Here is a 24,080-nt window from a genome sequence, read left to right on the forward strand (position 1 = left end):
TAAACTTAACGTGGCTTAAATCGGAGGCTTTTCACTCTAATTCGGTGGTTCAATCTTTGGGGGTTCAAGTCGGGATGTTTTTCTATTTACTTCGGGGATTCGAATGTCGGGTTGTTAAGTCGGGGGGTTTCTTTATTTAAGTGAGGGTTTTACATGTAAGGAGCCTCAAGTCGGAGGCTATTCTTTTTTTTAGAGTGTTCAAGTCGGAGGGTTCTTCTTTTATGTTGGGGGTTTAATCTTCGGGGGTTCAATCGGGATTTCTTTCTTCTTTTTACTTCGGGGGTTCAAGTCGGGAGGCCTTTCTCTTTAATTCGGAGATTCAGATTTCGGGTGCTTATATCCGGAGGTTTCTCTATTTAATCAGAGGGTTTACATATGAGGGAGCTTGATTCGGAGGCTTTGCTATTTAATCAAAGCCTTCAAGTCGGTGGGTTTCTCTTCTATCTTGGGAGTTCGTTCTTCGGGGTGTTAAGTCGGGAGGTTTCTCTATTCAATTCGGGGCTTCATATTTCGGGTGGTTACGTTGGAGGCTTTCTATTTAACCAGGGGGTTCAAGTCGTTGGCTTTTCTATACTATTCGGAGGTTCAATCCTCGGGGGGTTGAGTCAGGAAGGTTGTTCTACTTAATTAGGAGATTTATAATTGACTGAGTTTGATTCAGATAACTTTCCTTTCGAATCGGGGGATAAAATTGGAGGCTTACACCGGGAGGTTTTTCTATTTAATTCGGGGCCTTAATTCGGAGGCTTGTCTATTTATTTTGAGGGTTTAATCTTCGGGGGTTCGAGTCGGATGGTTTTCTAATCAATTCGGGGTATCTTGCTCTCAGATAAGATGATTAGGGAGGATCCGATATGGTTCGGACAGTTTGCATCACGCTACAAAATCCGAATTTATCCGAGTAGTCGAAAGAGAACAATACAGCTTAACAAGATGACTGTCCAAACTCCCCAATCAAACGCCCCTCTTTACCACATCCCTATACAGCCCCACTTATCATCCAATTTATCCCCTCTTCGTCAAAATGCCCGCAACATACGGCATCGGGGTACTTTCGAACCAGCTGTCTAACTCAACCGACTCCCACCCACCATCCTGATCCGCAGCATGCTTCAACGCCGACGTGGTATCCCGATTCATGCAGCAATTTCCCAAATACCAACTCCAGCCCATGAACCCATAAAAGGCCTGGAACGCTCTCGCAATCACGGACCCCTTCGGCGTCTGCCACGGGTTAATTACATGCTCGACGACGAGCATTTTTCCGCCTGGTCGGAGAAGGGTGTACAGATCCTGGACGGTGCGGTGCATATCGGGGACTGAACATAACACGCGCACGCAGACGATGGTGTCGAATACGCCTTCTTTAGTCGTCGACAGCTTCTCAAGAATAGATGGCACGTCTGAAGCGTCCGTTCTGAGAAGACCTTGCTTTTGAAGAGCGGGGATAAGGTCTGCGGATTCTACACCGCAGGGAAGGATGTTGTATTTATCTTCGAGGCCTTGTGAGGTGGCGCTGGCGCGCAATTCGGCGTGCAAGCCGTGACAGGGCTCCGCGCCGTAGATGGCCTTGATGGCTGGGGAGCGGAGGAGGGGCATTTGGGTGCCCGTGCCTGGGCCCACGTCGAGGACGGTGCCTGAGGCGCGGGCGAGGAGGGGTGGGATTAGGTCTGAGGAGCGGATGATCTGGTCTGGAGGTTGAGTGGGTGGTGATGCTGGGGCGTTTGCTTGGAGGTATGCTAGGGAGGGTTAGGGGTTTGATTCCTCCCGGAGAGGAGTGAAGTGGTGCACTGACTGCTAAAAGCTACCCAGAATTTGCCGAATGCTTCATCACGCAGTCTGCTCTGGTGGAGAAGAGGAGCGAGGATTTGTCCTTTGCAGAAGACGGTCTCGAGATTGACCTTGACATAATCTGTTCGGTATGTTAGATATCTGTCGCTTGATTTACAAGGTAGTGGCACGAGTGACAGCAATATTCGTCGCCAGCGGTGCCACACTTACAGCGCAGGGCCCAGACTAGAAGATAGCCAGGCTCAATGAGAGCATTGATCCATTCCCTCGTCGTCAGGTCCTTGGCAGCCATGTTGACCCGCTTCAAAAAGTATCAGGCTTTCAAGGGATATCTACAAAGGGACGGCTGACAAGTGTGAGAAGCAGCAGGTGGCTTGACTGGGGGATACTAAATAAATACTTCTAGACCTTATCATTTCTATCGGCGCGGAAAAACCTCTGCGGGGAACCAAATCCTCCTGCGGAGATGGTGTGTGCTGAGTCACTGTGACATTTGATTGGCCCATCAGCCAAGCTGCCATGGTTGATAAGGCGTGCTCGTATACTCGTATGAGACACGGGTGGCTTCCGCTGGTCCAGAATGTCGAATGACATTGTGTCTTACTGCATCGGTGCTATGGTATATAGGCTACATGCAAGCCACCACTCAAGCTCTATCCAGCACTATGGCTCGTGCTCATGTCCGTCACTATCCACAGCTTGCCCTAGTCCCAGGACTATACCTCCATTGGCACGCTTAGGCTCCTCCAAAACGCACAATCCTGAACCGAGCTCTGCGGCACAGCCTCCATCGCAGTATTATTCGTCTGCAGCCGGAGACGCTGCCCATCCCCCCACGTGTTCCACTCTGGCGCTGTTGCATATCGATATGTATTCGGATTCAGTGCCTGGACAAAGCTGATGAAGTAATGCATCGTAACGGGGATGATAGCTGCATTATAACTCAGATACGACGAGTCGCTGCTAAGAGTCCCGGTCGATCCTGCTCCGAAAATCGCGGGTAGCTCGAACGTGTGCGGGACACCGATGCCACCAGCGATATTTGATTCATCGATGATGTTGACTCGGTAGTTCCACACTGCATTAGGTAAGTATCTGGCAGCTGAAGATGCTACATGATTTCCTGGACAAGTAAATGTTGCGTCTCCGTATGCTGCGGAGGAAGCACCAAAGTATGCTGCGTGCCGTGGGAGCAGCTTGCCGCGAGGATAGACTTGATTGATGCTCTCAAGTTGCTGGGAATTGAGATTCGGATAGTTATTTTTGAAAAATTGCGACACATCTGCACTGCTGCTAGCGTTGTAGGCAAAATTAGAGCCTTCGTCGGTATCGTCGCCAACCAAGACGGGAACCTTGATGAAGCTGCCTGCGTCGAACGCGTTGTACAACTCGTCCGGAACCAGATTGCCGTCGGTTACAGGGAGAAAGTACCAATCTGGTAGCGGGGAGCTGCTTCCCCCAGGAAATGGAGAGGCAGTATTCCCTTTCTGAATGGTTGCAATGTCCTGTGTCCGTAGGCACTCCAGGGAATCATGAGCAGCAGAACAGCCTGTGTCATTTACGAATCGTTCGAACTGGAACTCCATTTCCGACACTGTTCGCTGTGTCGGCCAAAATGACGACTCAACGATTGCACCGATGAATAACCCTTCATCCTTACCACCATAGGCGGATAAATGGTAGGCAACGGACCCAGCACCCGCCGACACCCCATGAATCACGATGTGGTCGGGGTCACCCCCAAACTGTTAACGTCAGCACCGCTGCAATATCTGCATGGCTACGAGTATTACCTGTTCAATGTATTGTTTAACCCATCTGAGAGCTTTGCGCTGGTCAAGCAGTCCGGCATTCAGGTCCCCGTTCTGCCTAATTTGCTCGCTGGCCAGGAAGCCAAGGGCACTCACACGGTAATTGAATGTTACAAATACGATCGCGTCACCAGACCCTTGTATGACTTGGGTTCCGTTGTAATTGGCGTTGGAGTTCTCTGCGTAGCCCCCACCTTGTATGAAAAGCCAAACAGGTAGCTTTGATTGAGACGTGGCTGTGGATGGCTTGAAAACATTGATAAACAGGCAGTCTTCACTAATTTCGCCAGGCGATTCTTCCTCGTCTACCCCGATGCAGATTGGCCCGTACTAGAAAGAGTATCAGAGGGTATCAGTTGACATGTAGAACGGAAAGCCAAAATATTACCTCCGTCGCACTCTGAAGCGTTTGATTCGCAGACGGATCCCGGGGCGCCCGAAATCTCAGATCACCGATGGGCGGAGATGCATAGCGCATCCCAAGAAACTCGTCGACTCCCCCTTCTAGACGGACGCCTTGGTACTTGGCATAGTCGAGATCGACTACGGGCTGTCCGCTATGGTTTGCCTCGGTTGGAAGACCGCAGACAGTATAAGACAGTAAAGCTAGGCAGGCCAGGCGTATCATTGTCATGAGAGGCGAATTGAATGCCGATCGTAGGTTCAAAGCGTGCGTGATGACTGGAAGGCGATCCCGGCATACTTTAAGTATACCATGCACTCGAAACCACGGCCATCGTCTGCGGTTCGTCATGCACGCCGGACACATGGAAAGTGACATCCGCTATAATAACAGCCTGAATTGCACTCTCGCCTGATGTGCAAGTCAAACAAACGAAAACTGTGGGGTCTGCATGCAGGGGAGTAAATAATCCAGGAATGGGAATGTCCGCACGGACCCGGTCGCTTTTAGCCCGAGGCGTCGAAGTGCGGGGACCACCCTGGGCTGGCTGAAGCATTCCATCCACGAATTGCTGTTCTTCTTAGGCTATTGTCCTCTTCACTTGCGAGGGAGGTTTTATCCACCATCCTTTTGTCTCCAACATTGTAACCTTCCATATCGAGTTGGCTCATGATGACGGTATAGCTACAATTGTGCTTCAGTAAACAGTTGCGTTAGAGTCTGGAGTCGAATCATGAGAGATTAATGGGTGGATACTCACAATGCTTGCTGGCAGTCAGACACTTAGGCTACAGTCCATTATTGTGCGCATTTTATTCGGGAGGAACAAACACGAAACAGCTTCCATTTTCAGAGTCCTCGCTGTTTGAAGACTCATGCATCCTGACCCGCGGAGAAGTGCAAATAAGGCCGAATGAGATACATATCACCTCTGTCAAATGCACTGGTACATTGTAATTGTACATGTATCTTCAGCAATGCCATTCCTCCATGTATCCCCTAGGAAGAATAATATCGAGGACCGTAGGACATTGCTAAAGTACCGACCTTCACTAGATCATCATTGTTAATCCTTCTTTCCAAATCTAATAACGTAGTAATGGCAGGATTAAGATGTTCACGGCCCACTGTTAACGGACAGCACGAATTATGAAACGGGATATGAGGAACCCTTAAAACGACCCAGTTCATTAAGATTATCTATTGGCAATTGACATCCTGAATCATACAATTAACTCACCGATGAAGAAACTCATGTCGATCTGGGTATCGCAGCAGAAGATGGTCCCGCTATTTCGCCCAATTCAATGCTCTCGCAGGTTACCGATATCTGTACACTTTTCAATATTGCATTGCTCTGGTACCCTTCAAGTGGTGGTGACGAAGCCGATGCGGTCGCTTCCGTTCGTAAGATCGGCTCCTCTTCATGACAACTGCTACCGAACGAGCCCAGGTCTTTGACCGGGCGAGAGGATCGCCACGATTTCGGTGGGGTGCGACCGCTGCGACTTTGAGAGTTCGAAGCATCTTCCGTGTATGCGAACCCATGATCATCCTCGTAGACTGCCACGAACATCTTCAGACAAGAGACTGTCAGAAGAACGATGCTGAGGCTGAGATGGAGCTCCGCTACCATAGTAGCATAGGTACCGACAAGCGAGGGGTTGGAGGAATATATCTGGGAGTGGATATAGTATAGATGCACGGCGGAAAGGGGAATCAATCTGGAGTGTAGGGAGTGGTGTTAGCATACTGAGCTTCAGAACATATGTGGATATGTGACACACATGATCCGACAATTGAGAATGGACAGGACCTTGAGCTTCTTGCTCAAGCTTATTTGCACGTTTCGGATTGTTATCGCGGGATATGCCAGGATCACGGCCTCCAAAACGATATCAAGCGCACAGATGGCTTGCCATCTTGGATAAAGCCCAGCACAGGCGTCATCGATGTCGGTCCAAGGACGGTTGCTGCATCGAATGGCTAGAAGCAATATTGCGACCACGGCCCACAGGCCACACGAGGATATGATGACATTAACCATCCACTTCGTACGCTGCAAGGATAGATTTTGATAGAAAAGCATGGTGCCTATTTTTGACAAGCCAATGATAATGACGTAGAACAGATCCGCTGCGTATCCGGCCTAAGACGTTTAGCTCGCTAGTCGGTCTCTGCGCTCGGACAACGTACCTTTTCCATCTGCGTATAGTCACTGGATGAGATCAGCTCCTTTGACTTGCCCCACCCATGGTGAACCTGGAGAAGCACAAGTGATACTTGGGTGCAGGCGCATATCTGGTGGACCCGGGAGATTGATTAGTGTGTGAACGGACTCCTCTAGAGGAAGCTGACATACTGCTGCGGCAAACAGAACGTGATCATCTTGGAGCATGAGGCCTCTTTTTGATGATGCGAATAACCTGATAACCAGCGAGGCAAGAACCAAGAATAGAGCAAGTGAGGTGACGATTACGACGAGTCCGTTATGGTTATGGTCGTTATCCTCCGTTAATGGAGGGGAAACTCCAGGAGGAAGCGATGAGGCCAGGACGGCCATCGCAACAGGCGACACTGCGACTGAACCCCGCTGTCACTGGTGTTGAAGAAAAACCATCACGACATTGCGGTATTATCTACCGACAGGTTCTTCGAGGATAATCGCGCCGCTGAAATGAAGGAGGTAAGGTGGGTGTGCCGGCTACTTCTGCGGCTGACAGCCTTGACCGACAGGGTTGAGTGACTCCTTGACACCTTAGCCTTTCCGCAGTCGCGTTGGAGACGCATCGATTGTTTGTTATTTTCTGAGCTGGTCGAACAGGGGTTATGCTTATACGAGAAAAGATAGGATTTGTGTGTAACCCTAGACAAGCACACATGGCCCGGCTGATTGTGTTCTGATGAAAGCGATAAGTGAAAAGAACGGTCGGCAGACATTGTTGGCACACTCCTCTGTGCCGGACGGTAGGACAAGCAGACATCCACCACGAAAGTCCGAAGTCTTGACGGTACGCCCCGATCGCATGTCGTTGGTGGATACCGACGCGAATAAGCACAGCAAACTGGATCCCGGCTGATCAACTGCTAATCGACCCCTCCTCTCCGCATCGCGCGTTGGTAGAAATGAGCTATTTTCGGAGCTGGCCACGCTGACTCGCTGAGAGTGGCCATCCACCACGAGAATGGGCCCCCAAAACCTTAATGCCTATCACCACTGCACCTGATCACATCCAGACATTCCTATCTCATGCCACGCGTTTAGCCGTCCTTGTTAGTCTGGGTTTAACCCGATTAAACAACGTTGAGCCTGCGTTGAGAAGGGAGATCAAAGAAGAGAGCAAGTATCCAGGCAAGGGTTGCAGCCACGCCCTAAATTCGTGCCATGGCAGATGGTCGGTCCAATGACCATCGAGGTTATCCGGAGGTTCCCTATTAGCAATCAAACCTGCCATCGTAAATGGCCCGATTTCGAATTAGGTGATCCTGGGAGTTCCGTGTCTTCCTTGTCAATTCTATCAATCATCTCGTCACGTTGGAAAGAGGGGGGTGAAATTCCCTGCAGGCCAAGAGTGCCGATCGAGTGGCGGGCATGTCAAAGTGTCGCAACTGGTGAGCCGTGCTACACACGCTCACGTTGCCTGTTGCTCCCGCCGCCAGCACATTGCGAGGGTCTGCGCCTCCTTGGGAAATCAAGGCCGCAGAGATCGACATCTTGTATCCATGTTGACTGGCCACATTCTCCGGGAGGAGTACCATGGACCATGTGAGTGCGTTCCGACCCTTGCTGCCACGGGCCCCTGGGCCCTGATGGCGGTCGGAGAACAAAGACTGGGGAAACCCCACGCTGGATGCTGCCACACTTTGAGTCATGATGAGGAAAGAAAATTCCTTCTCATTAACCCGGAAGAAATCTCAGTGAATTAACGGCCAGTTGCAGGGAGAATAAGGGGATGTTGGCGGAAATGGCCGCCGGTTTCTTTGTTTGATCCCTCACGTCACACAGCTTGACTTCCCGTTTCGTATTTAGTCTGTGGTCGCAGAGTTAGCCTCCACAGCTTCATCTCTCTTCATCTCAATTCAACGCTTTGGCAGTGTCCCAAAATGTCGTCCGCAACAGGGGAAGCGGGCAGCATTCAGAAGGGCGACCGAGTGGTGACGACGGGTTGTCATCCGCTGGAAATCGAAGCCGGCGAGCGGAGTAGCGGGGAGGCCGGCACGCGATATGACCATAGCGATATGAATCGCATGGGCAAAGCGCAGGAGTTCAAGGTAAGATATCTGCAAATATTCAGCGACCAGCAAAATAAGGATGAGTGGCTGACCTCGTATTCAAATTTAGAGAAATCTCCGACCTCTAGCTGCCCTGAGTTTTGCTTCAGTCTTGCAGGCCACCTGGGAGTTTATTCTAATGTACATCCGCTCTCTATCATATTCTAACAGCCCACATTTCTTCAGTTCTAACGCGTCCGAGTCACTAGATCCAACTATGAAGGCCTCGAAGACGGTGGAATGGCTGGCCTGGTGTGGACATACGTGTGGACCTTTGTTGGGTTCGGCTTCATCATCGTCTCATTATCGGAGATGGCATCCATGGCTCCAACATCAGGAGGCCAATACCACTGGGTGTCCGAATTCGCCTCGCCACGATATCAAAAGTTCCTCAGCTACATCACCGGATGGATGTCCGTTCTCGCATGGCAAGCCGGCGCCGCATCAGGGTCCTTCCTCACCGGCACAATCATCCAAGGGCTCATCAGCGTGCGCAACCCCGATTACGACCCCAAACGATGGCAAGGAACCCTTTTCGTCTTCGCTATGATCTTGATCATCTACTTCTTCAACGTCTACGCAGCCAGCTGGATGCCCCGCATACAAAACGCCCTATTAGCCCTCCACACCATCTGCTGGGTAGTGGTGATCGTCGTCCTCTGGGCCATGGCACCCCGCCAGTCCGCAAAAGCCGTCTTCACCGAATTCAGTCTCTACGGCGGCTGGAATAACGTCGGGCTAGCACTAATGATCGGGCAAATATCCGCCATCTACGGATCCCTCAGTTCAGACGCCACGGCACACATGTCCGAAGAAGTCCGCGACGCCGGCCGATACGTCCCCATGGCCATCTGCGGCGGCTACTTCAGCAACGGCATCCTAGCCCTCGTACTCATCATCACACTCATGTTCGCCATGCCCTCGGTCAAAGACGCCCTAGACGACCCGACCGGATTCCCCTTCATCTACGTCTTCAAACAGGCCGTCTCCACCGCCGGCGTCAACGGCCTCACCGCGATAATCCTCATTCCCGTCATCTTCAGCAACATCCTCTTCAACGCCTCCACAGCCCGTCAGACCTACGCATTCGCGCGCGACAGAGGCCTGCCCTTCTCAAACTGGATCTCCAAAGTCAACCAGCACTACAAACTCCCCGTCAACGCCATCGCCCTATCATGCATCATCAGCGGCCTTCTCTCCCTCATCAACATCGGCTCCGACACCGCCTTCAACGCCATCATCTCCCTCAACGTCGCAGCCCTCATGTGGACCTACGCTATCTCCATCAGCTGCGTCATGTATCGCAAGATCGCATGTCCGGAGACGCTACCCCCGAGACGGTGGAGTCTAGGGAAGCACGGGATCTGGATTAACGCGGTAGCGTTGGTATATGTGATCTTCGCGCTGTTCTGGTCCTTCTGGCCGACTGAGATCCCTGTGACTTTGAATAATTTCAATTGGAGCGTGGTGCTCTTCGTCGGGGTGTTTGTGATTAGTTTGGCCATGTATGTTGTTCAGGGGAGGAGGGTGTATAAGGGGCCTGTGGTGGATGTTAAAATGGAATTATCGTAGTCGGGATGAAGAAGAATAGTTCTAATAAGAGGTCAAAATAATTATATCCCTTATACACTATGTGTATGCCTGTCAGACAGTCGGTAGTATATCAAGTAGGAGTCGCTAGCATAAAGTTCGCATAGTATCATCACAAGTCTATGACACACAAAAGTCACTCCCCAACTAAGTAGATTGTCCTCACAACGTAACTAAGTACTGATAACGTGATTGATATACAAGTCACCTGATCTACACTAACTATCAGGATACTAGAATAATACCAGATATATATATAGATACTACAACATGTTGACCTCCAGATGACACGGAGCCATAATCATGCTCAACGCATAGTATATGTAGGGAAGGGCGAATCTGCAATCGAAAAAGCATCATGACTAGGATAGAGTAAGGGAGACTCATCTTTCCTTCTTGTTTAGCCAGTAGCAAATCTCTCCAATCTGGAAATCTGAGTTCGTCGGTGTGAAGAAAGACTTACTTGAATTTATGGGGGGAAAGGTTAAACTATAAACTACTAGTAACACGAAGGTTGTTATCGATTTGTTTACTGTAGGGACCTAGGAGTAACTGGTTCTTATATCAGGTGATCACGTCACCCCTCGACTTCAGAGAGATGAGATAATCTTGCAGATACTGGTGGGTAAACCGTATAACTTGACTGTTGCAGGCCATAATGTTGAATACTTGGGCAGGAATCCAAGTAAGAAGCTTAGGTTGATGAAGTGATGCTCACATAAGTGTCAATATCCCCATTTAGCGGTGTGAAGTAGTTCCTGCTCGCTCGAATTGAGAGTTATTACGCCATAAAGTTCTACCTGGTAATAAACTGCTGAAAGCCAGACCATAGTGGATCCAGTAAGCCATTGACTTTATAAAGAAAGACCCAGATAGGTAGGAGAGGTGGATCCACCATGGACGGCAGAGCTGAAAGTTTGGCCAGGATGGAGGTGGCGGGGTACGCATTCCTGGCATGTCGCAAAACACGACAAGACGGATGAGAACCCTTCAAAGGTGAAGTTGGCTCCATATTGGTAAGAAACCAGATCAAGGTATACGGTATGGGTAGGGAAAGCCCACATAGATTGTTACGTGGGACTCCATTCAGCTGATCCTTGTTGACTGACTTTTTGCGCGGATGGCATACAAAGGCGCCACATGGGGTCGAACTAACGAAAGCGAGAGTGGCTGGCTTATCGCTGAAGAATTGCCCCTCTGGATCCTGCCAGCTGGGTCTCAACGTCGAGGACACCAGAAGATTCTTAGTGTGGGAACTATTCGGGCGCCGCGCTGTTCTTCCCGTTGACAGACTGGGTTTATGGAACATTCTTCTGCAGAGGATGGAAGGGTCGTTGTTCTGATCTGACTGCCTTATCAGCCTTCCCACCCGCACATATACTGTTTCTTCTGCAGTTGAATCAAATTGACTGTAACTTCCGTCAGGCATAGCAATAGCCACCTCCGAGTATTACCCGCCCTGGCCGGAGAAACTGCAGTAGATAGCAGACCTCGCGGCTACGGCGGAATATCGAAACCGGATAATCGGCGAAGAATGCTCCAGAAAAAAAGAAGCACATGGTGGAATGCCCTCTATGGACTCACACGTGTTGAGCAAAAACAGTGAAAGGGTTATGATTAAAAATCTCAACCCCAAGCCGTGGTGCCCCTCCGTCGATCCGACACGTGTTGACAGTAAGGCCTCACGAGGAGTCACTACAGTGGGTCAAGCACCGACACTAGAGCTGCGCCCGAGGCAGTTCTGGGTATAGTCCTCTGCATGGCATGAGAGGTAATTTCCCGTGTCTTATCCTGTGCCAAGTGAAACCTGCAGGATGATTTCATTCCAGTTGTTCAGGCCGCCTTTCCCAACATTGGATCCTCTATCTGTTGCTGCATGCAGTCGTGGATCATGGAATAGTTGCATGCCAGAGGCCTGCTTTTCTATCAAGACCATTCTTCCATCGATGGTAGATGAAAAATTCGGAAGACCCCGCTCTCGAGCCGAGTCGGATTTGCGTGGGCCAACGTGATCCGAGGTTATCAGTCAATGACACGAGCTCGGGTGTGGCCCGTTCGAGTGGAGCCCACGCTTAACTTCTCGCTTGTTCGCTACTCGCTGCATCGTGCTGCTTGGACCTCGACGTTTCGCGGTATCTTTACCCAGCGTACCAGAAGGCGTCATCCTACGGATTCTGCTTTACAGGCTGTGACAGTGTCTCAAAGTAAGCGTTTTCCTCTGTCATCTATATCAAACCAGTAAAGCGATAAAACAGTTTATGTCATGTATTTAGTTACAATCAAAGTAAAAATATTGTAGGCAGATTTTTGAGGAAAACATATGTTACATACATTGAACGTCTCTCATGATTTCATCATGTCATGGCCACATGCTCATGCCGTGGCGAAGTTCTCGCTCTGCACATTCAAATACGACACAACCCGGAGCTCACCACCCGACTGAACTGAGCAAGCGATGTAGGTGTGCAGACCACGTTGCTGGAGAGCTTCGGGCGTACTGGGTCGATTGTTAGCAACATGCACTTGGCTATGCGGACACGAGGTACTCACAATACTTTGCGCAGGGTTTCAGTATAGGTACGCATGGGCAGTTCCGACTTTCTGTTAATTCCATACATGTATTCGTTCAACGCCGTAACCACATGCCAGTCGCTTGGCGCGTAATGTCGGACGGGAATATACACCTTGACGTTGGGGGCCGTGCTTCCTGGGCGGAACTCCATGTTATACAGGATGCCCCCTGTGCGATGGTTGGCAGCTGGTAGTGGTGTATCATCAGGCACGCCAGTCTGCGCCAGAACCCCGTCCCACAACTGCCTCAGATTCCGCAGCCCAGCTTCTAGTGACGAAGTGGTAATTCGGTTACCCATCGTCATCATCTGACGCACAGAGGCAAAGCTGGTTTCGCGCGTCCGAAAGTATATCTTGAGACGCGAATCAGCCGGTCGGACCAAGTCGATAGCTAGCATGTCCATCTCCAGCTGCGGCGTCGAGGGATCCTGGGCAAAATCCTCAAACATCCGAAATGCGCCAAGCTTCTCATTGTCGGTGCAGTGAGGAGCCGTGCGGATCGCCTGTGCGAGGACTTGTAAATTTGTCTGCTTCTTGGACCTGGCCTTGAAGCCGGGGAAGAAGTAGGCCTTTCCGGTGATGTCTTCCTCGCTCAGGTCAAAGGCGTAGAAGATCTTCGACGGATGGCCCTCCATGCAGCCCTTGGGTGGCAGGTCCGGGGCCAATGCTTGATCAAAATGATCAAACCATTCCCTATTCGTGTTGGGCAATGCTCTCATCAAGACCTTCCTGAAGAGCGCGTCTGCAGATTGATTGTCGGGATCCACTTGCGTTCCGGCATTGGGGCCCACGGGCTCAATTGAGAAGCGAACCGAGGGTGCCTTCTTGCCAGTATGCCAGTCCCAGCTCAACTCGATCGGGTTATGGTTGTCCGTCATGAAACTCGGCCATCTCTTCGCTCCAGGCTCATTTGCGACCCCCAAGTGCGGAGTAATCGAGCGGCCGAAGAAGTTTAGGATGCGTCGTTGCGCATGCTCCGTGTAGCCAGCCTCCTGCAGGAGCAGATTAAACACGTACCCCGTAGTGTGCCACCAATACCGGCCGTGGTGGTTGAGGACGTTGCGGATCTCATAGTCGACCTGCTCCCAGCTTGATGACTGGAAGTCCTGTGCTCTGCTAGACTTGAGGAGATGAGCTTTTGCATGCTCGGGGATTAGGCTGAAGAGGGAGGAGAATAGGGCATAGAGGACTGAGATAAAGAAATGTGGTAGCATGCGCGGCGATGCTGGAAGCAAAGGAGAAAGACTGCCCATTTTGGCAAGCCAAGTCGGGGAAAGTTCAAGATGTATGTAGCGTACTAGTCACGCGTGGTGATGATTCTTAGTTGAGCAAGGGATGAGTAGTTGTACTGCCGCAATGTACGTCGACAACCTTATACCTTCTCCTGGCAGGAGGACACCCCGGGACGTGCATGGCTCCTTTATAAGCAATCAGCGGAAATTCACAGACGTTCGGTCGAATGACCAATCCTCGAAATGGCACCGTCCAGTGGATGAGCCAAATCTCCTTCACTCCTACTAACCATGAATGACATGGGCCGTGCGGTTTTCGGATGGAACTAGACAGGGAGTTGCCGGGGCACGGCGCACCGTGGTCTCCAAGGGCGCACTGTTGTCATCATCGAAGCGCAAGCGAGCGATTATTCTGTGGAATGAATCCAAATCTGCAGAAGCCAAGAGCTGAGCATGGAGCTCTGTACGTAGGTGATAGGATATCCATACTTGGAAAGGCGTACCGTGGACCATTCCTCGCATTATGGCAACGGGGGGAGAAGTGGGGACGTGCGTGGGAAGACATCCATGGTTGGGTTGGATAAAAGTAGTAGACTAGAGGGTGGAGTTTGTTTGGTGGTTGCCCTCCGCCGCGCCGTGCCGGGAACTTACCTGCCTTGGGACTGAAGTCGGTGGCTTGATGGAGTATGTACCGGTATTGTAATGGTAAAAGTGGCCCTAGGAACCATCGGATGTTTTCCCCTGGTTTTGTTACTATTCTTTTTGTTATTTGTTGCTCCCCCTTTCGTGTGTGCCGAGGAGATACTTCCTTACCAGATGGTACTGAATTACAGGCTGCTATCAGTGCCTTCTTCCTCGTCTCCAGTCGCATCTCTAGTCCAGGAAACAGCCCGAATCTTTTGTAAGAATACCTTCTCGCTTCCAGTGGTGTTACAGTTGCGACCGACCTTTCAGAATCATCTCGCAACCGACCGTAAGACACTTACCACTACTATTTTCCGTTGAGGAACCTTCTTCCTCCTGATTGTTCACCTGGAGACGCCACTCTCGTTACACCGCCACATCGGGGATGATAATTATGGTCGGTGTTTGGTTGTAAGCATACTTCAATTCCCGAATTACACTATCAGCCCCGGCTATACCGTGCTATGACCTAGCTATGATTGTTTGAGTGCTAGCTGAACCGTTGGTGCACCGCAACTCTGCTCCATATTGATTAAGACACTCCAAAGCAATATGCTCACTATCCACTTGAGCCCGAGTGGCGAGACCAGCCCGCGATCATAGTTTGGGTTCCAATCAGCGATGGATGACCCCTGCAGCATCACCGCCGGGCGGCCGAAATGCCCACCTTGGCGCTACACTATGTAGTGACCCTTGTCCGGACTACCTGGATCGTGGAGCAGCGACGCTGGGACTCGCCTTCTGGACGCCAGTCAACGTGGTCTGCTGCACGATCCTAGCCCGTGGCGCCGCAACGTAAACCACATGGCCTCCTTTAGGCAACCTTAATCATCCTTTTGGAGTCATATCTAGCGTCAACTATGTCAACCACCATATTGAGGGTGCAAATGCCGGCATTGATGGGGCTATGGTTCAGGGAAAACGTTGACAGAGCCGTTCCAGCCGGAGAAGGCCGTCCTCCACTTTTCGCCATTGAGTAGCTGGATCCTGACATTCGCGGAGCCCAGTAGTACTCTTTCTAATCGAAGGGGCCATGATACCCTACCACGGACCTAACAATTAATGCAATTTGCGCCAACCCGATACACAGTCTGGGTCCCTTCTTTGATCACGCGGAGTCTGTACTCGCAATCAATGTGGGTCAACCTGTTACGAGTCTACAGCAGCACGGTGTCTGGCGACTAGCAACCACACAGTATCAATTACCTCGGTTCCCCGCACTGGAAACATACTTGATGTTTTGTCAATGACAACTCCTTCCCTGAAAGTTGCTGTCTACCCTAATTATGCATGATAAGGTTCACATACTGTCACTTCATCTCCGCCAACTCACCGCAGCCACAAGAACATGATTTCCACCCCTCTAATTCCTTGACACTCATGAGTCCAGATCACCTGTATAGTGGGGTTATGAAATGGCCTATAGATCATCGAGCGGGCAAAGGGTTTACTGAATCCACGACACCGCCGATCCCCGAGCGTCGCTGGACATCGGAGAATTTTAGACTTTTTTTCCTTCTTCCTTCGCGACCATCATACCATCCGCAATACAGGAACCGCGATCGACACCACCACTACCAAAGCCGGAAGATATCGGAAAAAGGACGCGGCAACGGAAAAAGTCCCTGGGTTTACAGCCAACTCTCAACCCACGTTATCAGGCAGATCTCTACCCAACAATCAAACCAACCTTGGTACGATCTGTCCCAGGTCCTCGGACCCAGTCCGCTTCGATCGCAGCAAACTCTATTTCGCTTCGTGCCGATATTGCGTATGACGTGTTTCCTTTGGCGGGAAGCCATCCTCGTAAAGAGGGAAATATAGTATATTGTGGCTGGAGTTGTAATCAACCACGGGGCCACTCTTAGACCTCGTCGCCGGTTATGCATGCCTGTCGATCCTATCGCCTCCTCGTGCAATACCTTATAATTACCACTATACTTCTTTAGGAAGTATGTGCGTCGAGGCCCGGGCCCGCTATTCTGCAGTCCTCAGCCTGGACCATTCACTAAACCTACGGGGTGTTTAACAATCCGTAGCGAAATTAAGCACATTGTTATTGAACAATTACCATTGTCCTATTATTAGTCGCGTCATAATAGGCAAGGCGATCTATCTCCATTGCGTCAATCATCTACTATTGATAATCAACAGCTAATAGCACTCTTACTGCCGCATCATGATACGATCAAGCGCCTATCAACAGGGCCTAGATCCCACTAACCGCACCTCCACATCTTCAGACCCCCGCCTCCACAACGTCCCAGAGACACGAAGGCCTCGTAATCGATGATCTTGCTCGCGCCACAGACAAAGAGCATCGGTGTCTCCGAGCTCCGTCTCAACTCTAGAACCCTTAATAAGGAAATAAAATGGTTTGACAGATTGTCTCTATGACGAGCCCATTGTCCAAGAACTCCTTTGTGCTCTGAACCTTGGTTTGCATCTTGGACTATCTTCAATGGTGCCGGGGACGCGAGTACCTTGGTATGAACATTGGCGTGATGGCCTACACTATCCTCCTGGCGATTGAGGCGTGGTTGTTGGCAAACGAGACCTATGGTAGGCTCATTCCGGTTCAGCAATGGATGAGTAGAGAGTCCAGACCTTCGGTCTTTCGCCATTGAGCCAGAGATCTTGGAATCGGGGTCGGGGAGGCCGATGTCAATCACGTATCTTTACATCTACATTGGAGGAACTCTGGATCTGAATGGTGTTTAGAGATGCCGTTTCCGGGAATGACGATCCTGGGGAGGCGAGTCCCCGGAAAGAGAGAAAGGCGGGGAGTTGGAGAACACGGAATTCGCCTTTCCTTGTGGACTGGGTCAGGATGTGGCATTGTCTTGGAGTACTGTGTCGGGGTTGGAAGCCGATTAGGACCATGGATAGGCTTGGAGGGAAGGGTCCGGATCGGGACCTTTGTCTGATTGTGGGTTTAGCTGTCGGGTTGAGATTGAGCCTTTTGGTTAGTGGTGGCTGAGATGGGGCAGACCATGGGGTATACGAGGTGATGTTTTAGTGTTGACCTAGTACACAAGAGAGTGAGGATGGGCGAAATGGGTTTTGACAGATCATATAGGATTGCTACAAACATGATTCTATCTAAGGTAGGTATTGTTTGCTACCCAGTTTACTACTATGTACAGCCCTGCCAGACGTGCTACTCTCGATGACTGTTATTGATTTGCTACCGGGGTGAGAAATTAGTTCAGTGGTAAGTAGTAGTACTAGTCTACTGACGGATGCACTGGCAATCCTGATAGGTAAGCCGTCCAATCATAATCTGACTATTCTTGGCCTTATCCTTCAGTAAATGCAGTGGAGCTTGTGGAATAACTCAATATGTGAATTATCCCACACTGTAATATTCCAAGGGATATGGATTGATCCAATGTTTCAATGGACGGCTGTATTCCGCATTGCGCATAAGGACCAATTATGCGCGGTGCAGCAAACATAGTACGCAATCGCAGGCCTCACTGCCTCAGGCCTTGTGTAACGCTCGGAATAGGTCCGGGTTCTCCGACATCCGTTTATTCCCGTTCCGTGAAAAAAAGGGGCACAGCGCCACTGTGGAAGAAGAAACCTGTTCTATACTGATTTTTTTTTTCTTTTTTTCTATGTGGAAACTCAATTCCTATCTAGATCATTGCCACAGATTGACCTCATCTGGTAGATTTTCTAATTTTTAATTTTGAAGAGTTGGTATGTAAATCTATCGGAAATTACAGCGTAAATGCAATCCTGTCTGTCCTGGTATTTTTCTCGAGCGGTGAACATACCCATTGTAGCCCGTTTCAAGATGTAACACCACCGGGGCCACGCTAACACTGCCTCGTTGGCCTTAGCGCGCCCCACTAAAACCAGGGTGACTGTGGTGGTTGGAGTATCCGCGAGTACCGGTCAGCATCAACGGCTGGAAACGGAGATAGTAGATACCTCCTAGTCGCCTACTCACTCTATGCTTGGTGGCATGCTCAGCTCGCTCCTGTCTGGCCAGCTCGGGATTTAGCGACTAGCTTCATATGCATGTGGAGCTGGAAGTCTTCGCTCCAAACGTCTGAACCTTGAAGACGGTGACGGCATGGTCGACTTGCCCCCACCCAATGAGCTTGTCGACATCATACTAATCCGACGGTCTTAGTTAGTTGTCGCAATGATCTCGCCTTGCCCCTCGGCTAAACGGTCGTCATCTGCAGCTTTTGTTTCGCTGTTCTCCTGGCTGTTGACCTCTTCCTCTTGTGTTTCTGTTCACTGACACTGAGAAGGAGAAAACGAAAGCCTACTCACAATGGATCCTATTCGAGCGGAAGCTATTCACAACGAGAGACATGTCAAGGTGGTCTGCGTGGGTGCAGGTGCCTCGGGCTTGTGTCTGGCGTACAAGCTGCAGAGGTCTTTCCAGAATTACGATCTTACTGTGCGTTATCTATAATATTATTCCCTTTTTACCTCTGCCCGCTGTTCTAACCATGACTGCAGATCTACGAGAAGAACCCTGAGGTTTCGGGCACCTGGTACGAAAACCGCTACCCAGGCTGTGCTTGTGATGTTCCCTCCCACAACTATGTCTACTCGTTTGAACCCAAAGCAGACTGGTCATCTGTATACGCGGGCTCCAGCGAGATCAGAGGGTACTTTAACGATTTTGCGAACAAGTACGGCCTACGCAAATACATCCACACGTCGCACATCGTCACTGAAACCACCTGGATCGAGGAGTCCGGCCAGTGGCAGGTGACGGCGACCGACCTGAAAACGGGTCGCACAGTACATGACTGGTGTCACATTCTGATTCATGCGACGGGCTATCTCAATAAGCCTGCTTGGCCCGAGATTCCGGGTTTGGCCGATTTTAAGGGCATCAAGCTACACAGTGCGATGTACGATGAGAGCGTATCGCTCGAAGGGAAGAACGTTTTGCTGATCGGGGCGGGTTCATCAGCTGTTCAGATTCTCCCTGCCATTCAACCTATTGTTAATGAAGTGAAAATCTTTATCCGTTCGCCGACGTGGCTGTTGCCGGATATTAGCACCGAGGCGGGCAAGTTCCCCGAGGAGCAAATTGAGCACTTTGTAAACAATCCAGAGAGTGTGACAGAACTGCGCAGGGATAATGAACGGACTATGAACAGTATCTTCAGTACGTCAAAGGTGCCTGTATCGACAGTGACTATTGCTGACTACTACGAACAGCCATGTACCTCAAGGATACTGTCCTTCAGGAGCAGGCAAAAGGTCTCCTGACATCGGTTATGAAAAACGCCTTTCAAGACCAAGACATGGAAGACCGTTTGATACCGAACTTCTCTGTTGGTTGCAAGCGCGTGGTACCATCGGGCTTCAGGTATCTAAATGTGAGGACTCCACATCCCTGGTTATTCTAGGTGATACTAACACGCGTGGTAGACTCTCAAAAAAGAGAACGTCGACGTGGTCTACGGTGGTGTGACATCCGTAACACCATCTGGTTGCGTCAGCGAAGACGGGAAGGAGCATCAAGGCGACATTATCATCTGTGCCACAGGGTTTGACACATCCTACATACCGCGCTACCCTGTCATTGGACCCAATGGTCGCAACCTGCAGACAGAATGGGCCGAGTCGATCATGGGCTACATGGGAATAGGTATTTCCGAGTTCCCCAACACCTTTACCATGCTTGGCCCCTACACGCCTGTTTCCAATGGTCCTACCATGGTTGCGATTGAAGCTCAAGCAGACTACATCTGCTCCTTTATCGACCGTTACCAAACGGAGCCCATTCATAGCATGGCTCTCAAGCGAGATGTCTGCGCTGAATTCAAGGAGCATGTCGGCTCTTTCATGCAAAAGGCCGTCTGGACGGACAACTGCCGCAACTCCCACAACAACCATTCCATCGGCGGTCGCGTTCCCACAACTTGGCCTGGAAGCACACTACATTATCTTGAGGCAATGAGAGAGCCACGTGCTGATGACTGGGATATCAAGTACAACGGAAACCGTTTCTCTTGGTTGGGCATTGGCGTTTCCCAGACAGAGTGGGATCCCACTGCTGATCTGGGGTACTATATCCGACAGTCGGATGATGGACCCTGGCACAGTCGGCGCAAGCGGAATTTGGCCATTGCCAAAACAGGTAGCATGGCTCCGCGTGCTCTTCATAGACAGCCAAAGCTTGCAGCCAAGGAGAAAGCCCAAGGCACCAAAGCTGATGTGCCGGACCAGATGCCGAAAGCACAGACGGAGCCAGTGTTTGAAACAACAGCGTGATGTGGGACTGTATAAGGATAAGGGTTTATGGAGTTCAATTAATCCTCCACTCCTTTCCCTACACTTAGGAACCAAGAGCTTGTCCTTCATTGACATGCTACCGCCATCTGAGGTTTGACTGGCAGGAAGATATGCCTTATATCCTCGTCAAATACTCGGAGGTTCACGACTTGGCACACGAGGTCACGACTAAATAATATACTTATATGGTGCACATCCATGAGAGTCTTATCCCGATTGTTGACTCATGGCCTTGGGATCCAGGACCAACAGAAAGACCTGGCTTCGACCATGCCGAGGCCATCCCGAATTTATATCCCCACTCACGGAGATTCAACGCATCTCGTGCCGACTATCTTCGGACCTCTTCAGAGCCTTTAGGAATATGCTAGACAAAATCTAAATTTATATTTGAGTTATACTCCGCAATTCCACCATGGAATGGAAACATCATTCTTTCTAACATTGCCATTGCACCTCACACAAGTACTTACTCTATTAGATAGTTGAATTGTGAAGTAATGTGTCTACCACTTTTGCCTATTACTTATTATTGCAGGGATCTTCCAGCAATTGGGCCAGTCGTTGCGACCAATTTGCCCTAGCAGTTATCGGACTCCAGAATACCTGAGAGAATCCCATACGGCGAGCCTTGATGATAGTTGCATGCAAGGCTTTATCGAAGGTGATATATGTTGATCTTTGGATGATGCATATCATTTAGCAGGCTAATACTAGGCAGTTGAATGACAACCTTGGAATTGTTTGAATCGAATCTTTTGAGTAAGTGGTTAGCCAGCTTCCAGCACTCATCCGTCAAGCTCGGGTTTCTTATGTCCGGAGTTTCAACTGCTAACGATCAACTTTCCCAGCTGAACGGAGTCAAAGCCGGCACATATGGCGAGACCTGGAACAAATCGTCCGCAAATCCCTTTTTACTAAATCGGCACCTGCCGTCTCCACTCCAACGGTGATCTGCGGCTTGTCATACTACAATCGTCCCGGACCGGGGTTTGTCCATTATTATCGGCTGGGGATTCTATCCACATAGCATACTCTACTATACCCCATTTTCTCTGACAGCAGGTTTTCGGACGTTCCTAAAGCCGAAATCCGTACTCTGCCCATGTCTGCATCCCGGCTTTACCTCTCAGGGCTAGTCCAATGCGACGCTGTCTTGGGGCCTCCACTTCTCGGAGCTTTGAAAGGCGCGAAGCTCCGCTGCAGGTTGTTGCAACGGTCCAGGGCGAATTTCCTGGCAACTATTCAAGCTAACATATATATAGTACGTACCTGATCACGCCATATAGCTCCAAGATGAGTCAATTTCCTAAGCTTCCAATTGCTCTGTCGCAGCCAATCTACATACGCGAGAATATTGAGGGTCACCCCTAGTATAACCTAAACTGAACTTGCCAATCAATCGATTCGATAATCATGGACAGTCATAGCTCACCCCGCCGTCTTCTCTTGGTCAGCGTTCCCCGCACTGCGTCCAATCTGCTTCTGAAGATCCTCAACATCCCCGGCCAACCCAACGCCTTCGCAGCAGATCGGGGCGGCTACTTCTTCTACAACGCCTTTCTCACGGTTGCTAAAGACGGTCGCCTCACTCAGGCCCCATGTGAATGGACCGATGAAGCGAAACACGAGGTCCAGTCAACTTTCCAAGCATGCTTTGACCATCTAGAGGAGACCTGCGCTCTAGCAGAGCGGGAGAACAAGACCATGTTCGCCAAGGAGCATTCCTTCTGGCTCTCCAACCCCATGGCCTTCATGCAAGCCATACACGGACCCGAGAAGGGCCCTTATGACTTTTCCACCTTCCACGTCAACGTCCCCAACACGTATGGTGCCACGAGGACGTTTTCCGCCAACAACAAAACCGTCCTGCCCGACGAATACCTCCGCACGTGGACAATGGCATTTATCATCCGCCATCCAGCCATAGTATTTCCCTCTTTCTGTCGTGCCATGAATAAGATCTCCGATATGGGTGTCATGGACACCAAGATACTACCCGGAACTCTACTCACCAACATGACCCTCCACTGGACCCGGTCACTCTTCGACTGGTCTCTCGAGCAAACCGGCGCAACTCCGCTCCTTCTGGACGCCTACGATGTGGTCCATAACCCGGGTGCTGTCACCAAGTTCTGTCAACTGGCAGGACTTGACCCCAGCAAGCTTCAATTCCAATGGGAGAGGGGGGTGCATGCGGATAGCGTCGCACGACCGAATGGGGCCCCCCAGGGCGTGTTTAACTGGGATACAGGAAAGTCGGTTATGTTGTCGACATTGAACGAATCGTCTGGTGTTATGAAGAGCAAAGAGCCGGCAGTGGTGGATATTCCCACTGAGGTTAAGAAGTGGCAATTGGAGTTTGGGGAGGAGATGGCGCAGTTGATTGAGAAGGCGGTCAGTGATGCGATGCCGGATTATGAGTATCTTCGAGCGAGGAGAGTGACTGTTTAGATATTTTTAGCCGGGGTGGCTATTTAGTGGGTCTACGTTAAAGTGAATAGTCCAAAGTATCCTTTGGTTGACAGCTACATACAAAGTTGTACATTGAAATTGGCAATTGGCAGGCAGGATCTACACAGCCCCGCCAACGCCCAGGCTTGGCTCGGCGCAATGACAATCAATCTTTTCTTTCCGTCTTCAAGCTGCCGTTTCTGCTCACGATCCTATCCCTCACTCTTACCTACCACAGGCTCCAGAGCATCTCCCCCGAACAAAATCACCTAGTACTTCCATATCCAATCCATGGCATCTGCCGTGGAACCCAGCAGCACCAGCGGGTCTGTGGACCCCGCGACCGCAGCTGCCCGCCATGTCCCTGATCATGACGTCACCGAGAAGCGAGTGAGGGCGGCGCAAACCATCCAGGTCGGCCCCTACTCTCGCTACATCCTGCCAGACTCTTAACAATAACTTCATAATATAGAGGACATATCGTGGCTATCGCACGCGACGGGAACTTCACGGACTAGACCTCTCTGCGTCGACGTCGCGATGGAAAGATGTAGGCGTTTCCCGGACCATCCCTTCCCTGCGCTTTCTGTGGACCAAACATGCTAAATGTCGTTCTCTTGTCGCCATAACAGGCCGTGAAAGAAGCAGAATGGCGACAACTTCACCGACCATCTGCGCCAGCTGAAGACGTTGATAGCACCGCGAACGCACGTCGGAATTGGCTCCGCGCTGTGAGTGTCGCGAAGCGCGCTGGAGGGGATGACGATGAGGATCTCGAGTCGAAGACAGCTAGGACGAGTAGTCATACTATGGGCGATAATGGCTCAGGGACGAATGATACTTCGCCTAGTATTCTCCACCATGATCTCCCCGCTGGCACTACGGCCAAGATGATGGATTTGCAATACTTTCTGGAAATGGTGGACTTGAAACATCGACATGGGAGTAACTTGCGGGTCTATCATATCTATTGGAAGAATTCGCCTACGAATCAGA

At 50.5% G+C, this 24,080-nt stretch overlaps 7 protein-coding genes across 7 annotated transcripts; 4 read left to right on the forward strand and 3 right to left on the reverse strand.

The window, feature by feature from the left end:
* Positions 1–842: 842 nt before the first annotated feature.
* BO88DRAFT_364764 (EstA precursor) lies at positions 843–4,230 on the reverse strand (the record flags this gene model as incomplete). The annotated part of the gene is made up of 6 exons (XM_025703993.1): positions 843–1,739; positions 1,796–1,912; positions 2,002–2,092; positions 2,514–3,536; positions 3,585–3,932; positions 3,991–4,230. 6 exons carry the CDS (start codon positions 4,228–4,230, stop codon positions 1,006–1,008), a joined length of 2,553 nt encoding a protein of 850 aa, XP_025563325.1. The 3' UTR covers positions 843–1,005.
* Positions 4,231–5,257: 1,027 nt separating this feature from the next.
* Positions 5,258–6,795, reverse strand: BO88DRAFT_339713 (uncharacterized protein; the record flags this gene model as incomplete). Its single annotated transcript, XM_025703042.1, has 5 exons — positions 5,258–5,729; positions 5,793–6,154; positions 6,202–6,306; positions 6,368–6,598; positions 6,649–6,795. 5 exons carry the CDS (start codon positions 6,793–6,795, stop codon positions 5,258–5,260), a joined length of 1,317 nt encoding a protein of 438 aa, XP_025563326.1.
* Positions 6,796–8,109: 1,314 nt separating this feature from the next.
* Positions 8,110–9,849, forward strand: BO88DRAFT_453289 (putative GABA permease; the record flags this gene model as incomplete). Its single annotated transcript, XM_025710738.1, has 3 exons — positions 8,110–8,277; positions 8,348–8,418; positions 8,487–9,849. 3 exons carry the CDS (start codon positions 8,110–8,112, stop codon positions 9,847–9,849), a joined length of 1,602 nt encoding a protein of 533 aa, XP_025563327.1.
* Positions 9,850–12,174: 2,325 nt separating this feature from the next.
* Positions 12,175–13,828, reverse strand: BO88DRAFT_35613 (aromatic prenyltransferase). The gene is made up of 2 exons (XM_025703722.1): positions 12,418–13,828; positions 12,175–12,364 (listed from the first exon to the last, which is right to left on the reverse strand). The coding sequence occupies exons 1-2, from the start codon at positions 13,689–13,691 to the stop codon at positions 12,241–12,243; spliced, it is 1,398 nt and encodes a 465-aa protein (XP_025563328.1). The 5' UTR covers positions 13,692–13,828; the 3' UTR covers positions 12,175–12,240.
* Positions 13,829–15,399: 1,571 nt separating this feature from the next.
* On the forward strand, positions 15,400–16,403 carry BO88DRAFT_35636 (uncharacterized protein). The gene has a single exon (XM_025703729.1). It carries the CDS (start codon positions 15,645–15,647, stop codon positions 16,176–16,178), a length of 534 nt encoding a protein of 177 aa, XP_025563329.1. The 5' UTR covers positions 15,400–15,644; the 3' UTR covers positions 16,179–16,403.
* Positions 16,404–18,286: 1,883 nt separating this feature from the next.
* On the forward strand, positions 18,287–21,001 carry BO88DRAFT_364773 (flavin-containing monooxygenase). The gene is made up of 5 exons (XM_025703994.1): positions 18,287–18,441; positions 18,503–18,774; positions 18,837–19,497; positions 19,551–19,711; positions 19,764–21,001. Exons 2-5 carry the CDS (start codon positions 18,646–18,648, stop codon positions 20,607–20,609), a joined length of 1,797 nt encoding a protein of 598 aa, XP_025563330.1. The 5' UTR covers positions 18,287–18,441; positions 18,503–18,645; the 3' UTR covers positions 20,610–21,001.
* A 1,045-nt stretch (positions 21,002–22,046) lies between these two features.
* Positions 22,047–23,084, forward strand: BO88DRAFT_364776 (uncharacterized protein; the record flags this gene model as incomplete). The annotated part of the gene is made up of 1 exon (XM_025703995.1): positions 22,047–23,084. One exon carries the CDS (start codon positions 22,047–22,049, stop codon positions 23,082–23,084), a length of 1,038 nt encoding a protein of 345 aa, XP_025563331.1.
* Between the last annotated feature and the right edge of the window lie 996 nt (positions 23,085–24,080).

This window comes from Aspergillus vadensis (genome assembly GCF_003184925.1).
Source record: "Aspergillus vadensis CBS 113365 unplaced genomic scaffold BO88scaffold_10, whole genome shotgun sequence".
Taxonomy (NCBI): domain Eukaryota; kingdom Fungi; phylum Ascomycota; class Eurotiomycetes; order Eurotiales; family Aspergillaceae; genus Aspergillus; species Aspergillus vadensis.

What these genes read in the sequence shown, in the direction of transcription:
- BO88DRAFT_364773 (XM_025703994.1), top strand. Translation starts at nt 18,646, where the DNA reads ATGGATCCTATTCGAGCGGAAGCTATTCACAACGAGAGACATGTCAAG. An exon ending in GACTATGAACAGTATCTTCA is followed by an intron (nt 19,498 to 19,550) that starts GTACGTCAAAGG and finishes TACTACGAACAG; the next exon opens with CCATGTACCTCAAGGATACT. An exon ending in CGGGCTTCAGGTATCTAAAT is followed by an intron (nt 19,712 to 19,763) that starts GTGAGGACTCCA and finishes CACGCGTGGTAG; the next exon opens with ACTCTCAAAAAAGAGAACGT.
- BO88DRAFT_35613 (XM_025703722.1), bottom strand. Translation starts at nt 13,691, where the DNA reads ATGGGCAGTCTTTCTCCTTTGCTTCCAGCATCGCCGCGCATGCTACCA. An exon ending in GAAACCCTGCGCAAAGTATT is followed by an intron (nt 12,365 to 12,417) that starts GTGAGTACCTCG and finishes CAATCGACCCAG; the next exon opens with TACGCCCGAAGCTCTCCAGC.
- BO88DRAFT_35636 (XM_025703729.1), top strand. Translation starts at nt 15,645, where the DNA reads ATGATAAGGTTCACATACTGTCACTTCATCTCCGCCAACTCACCGCAG.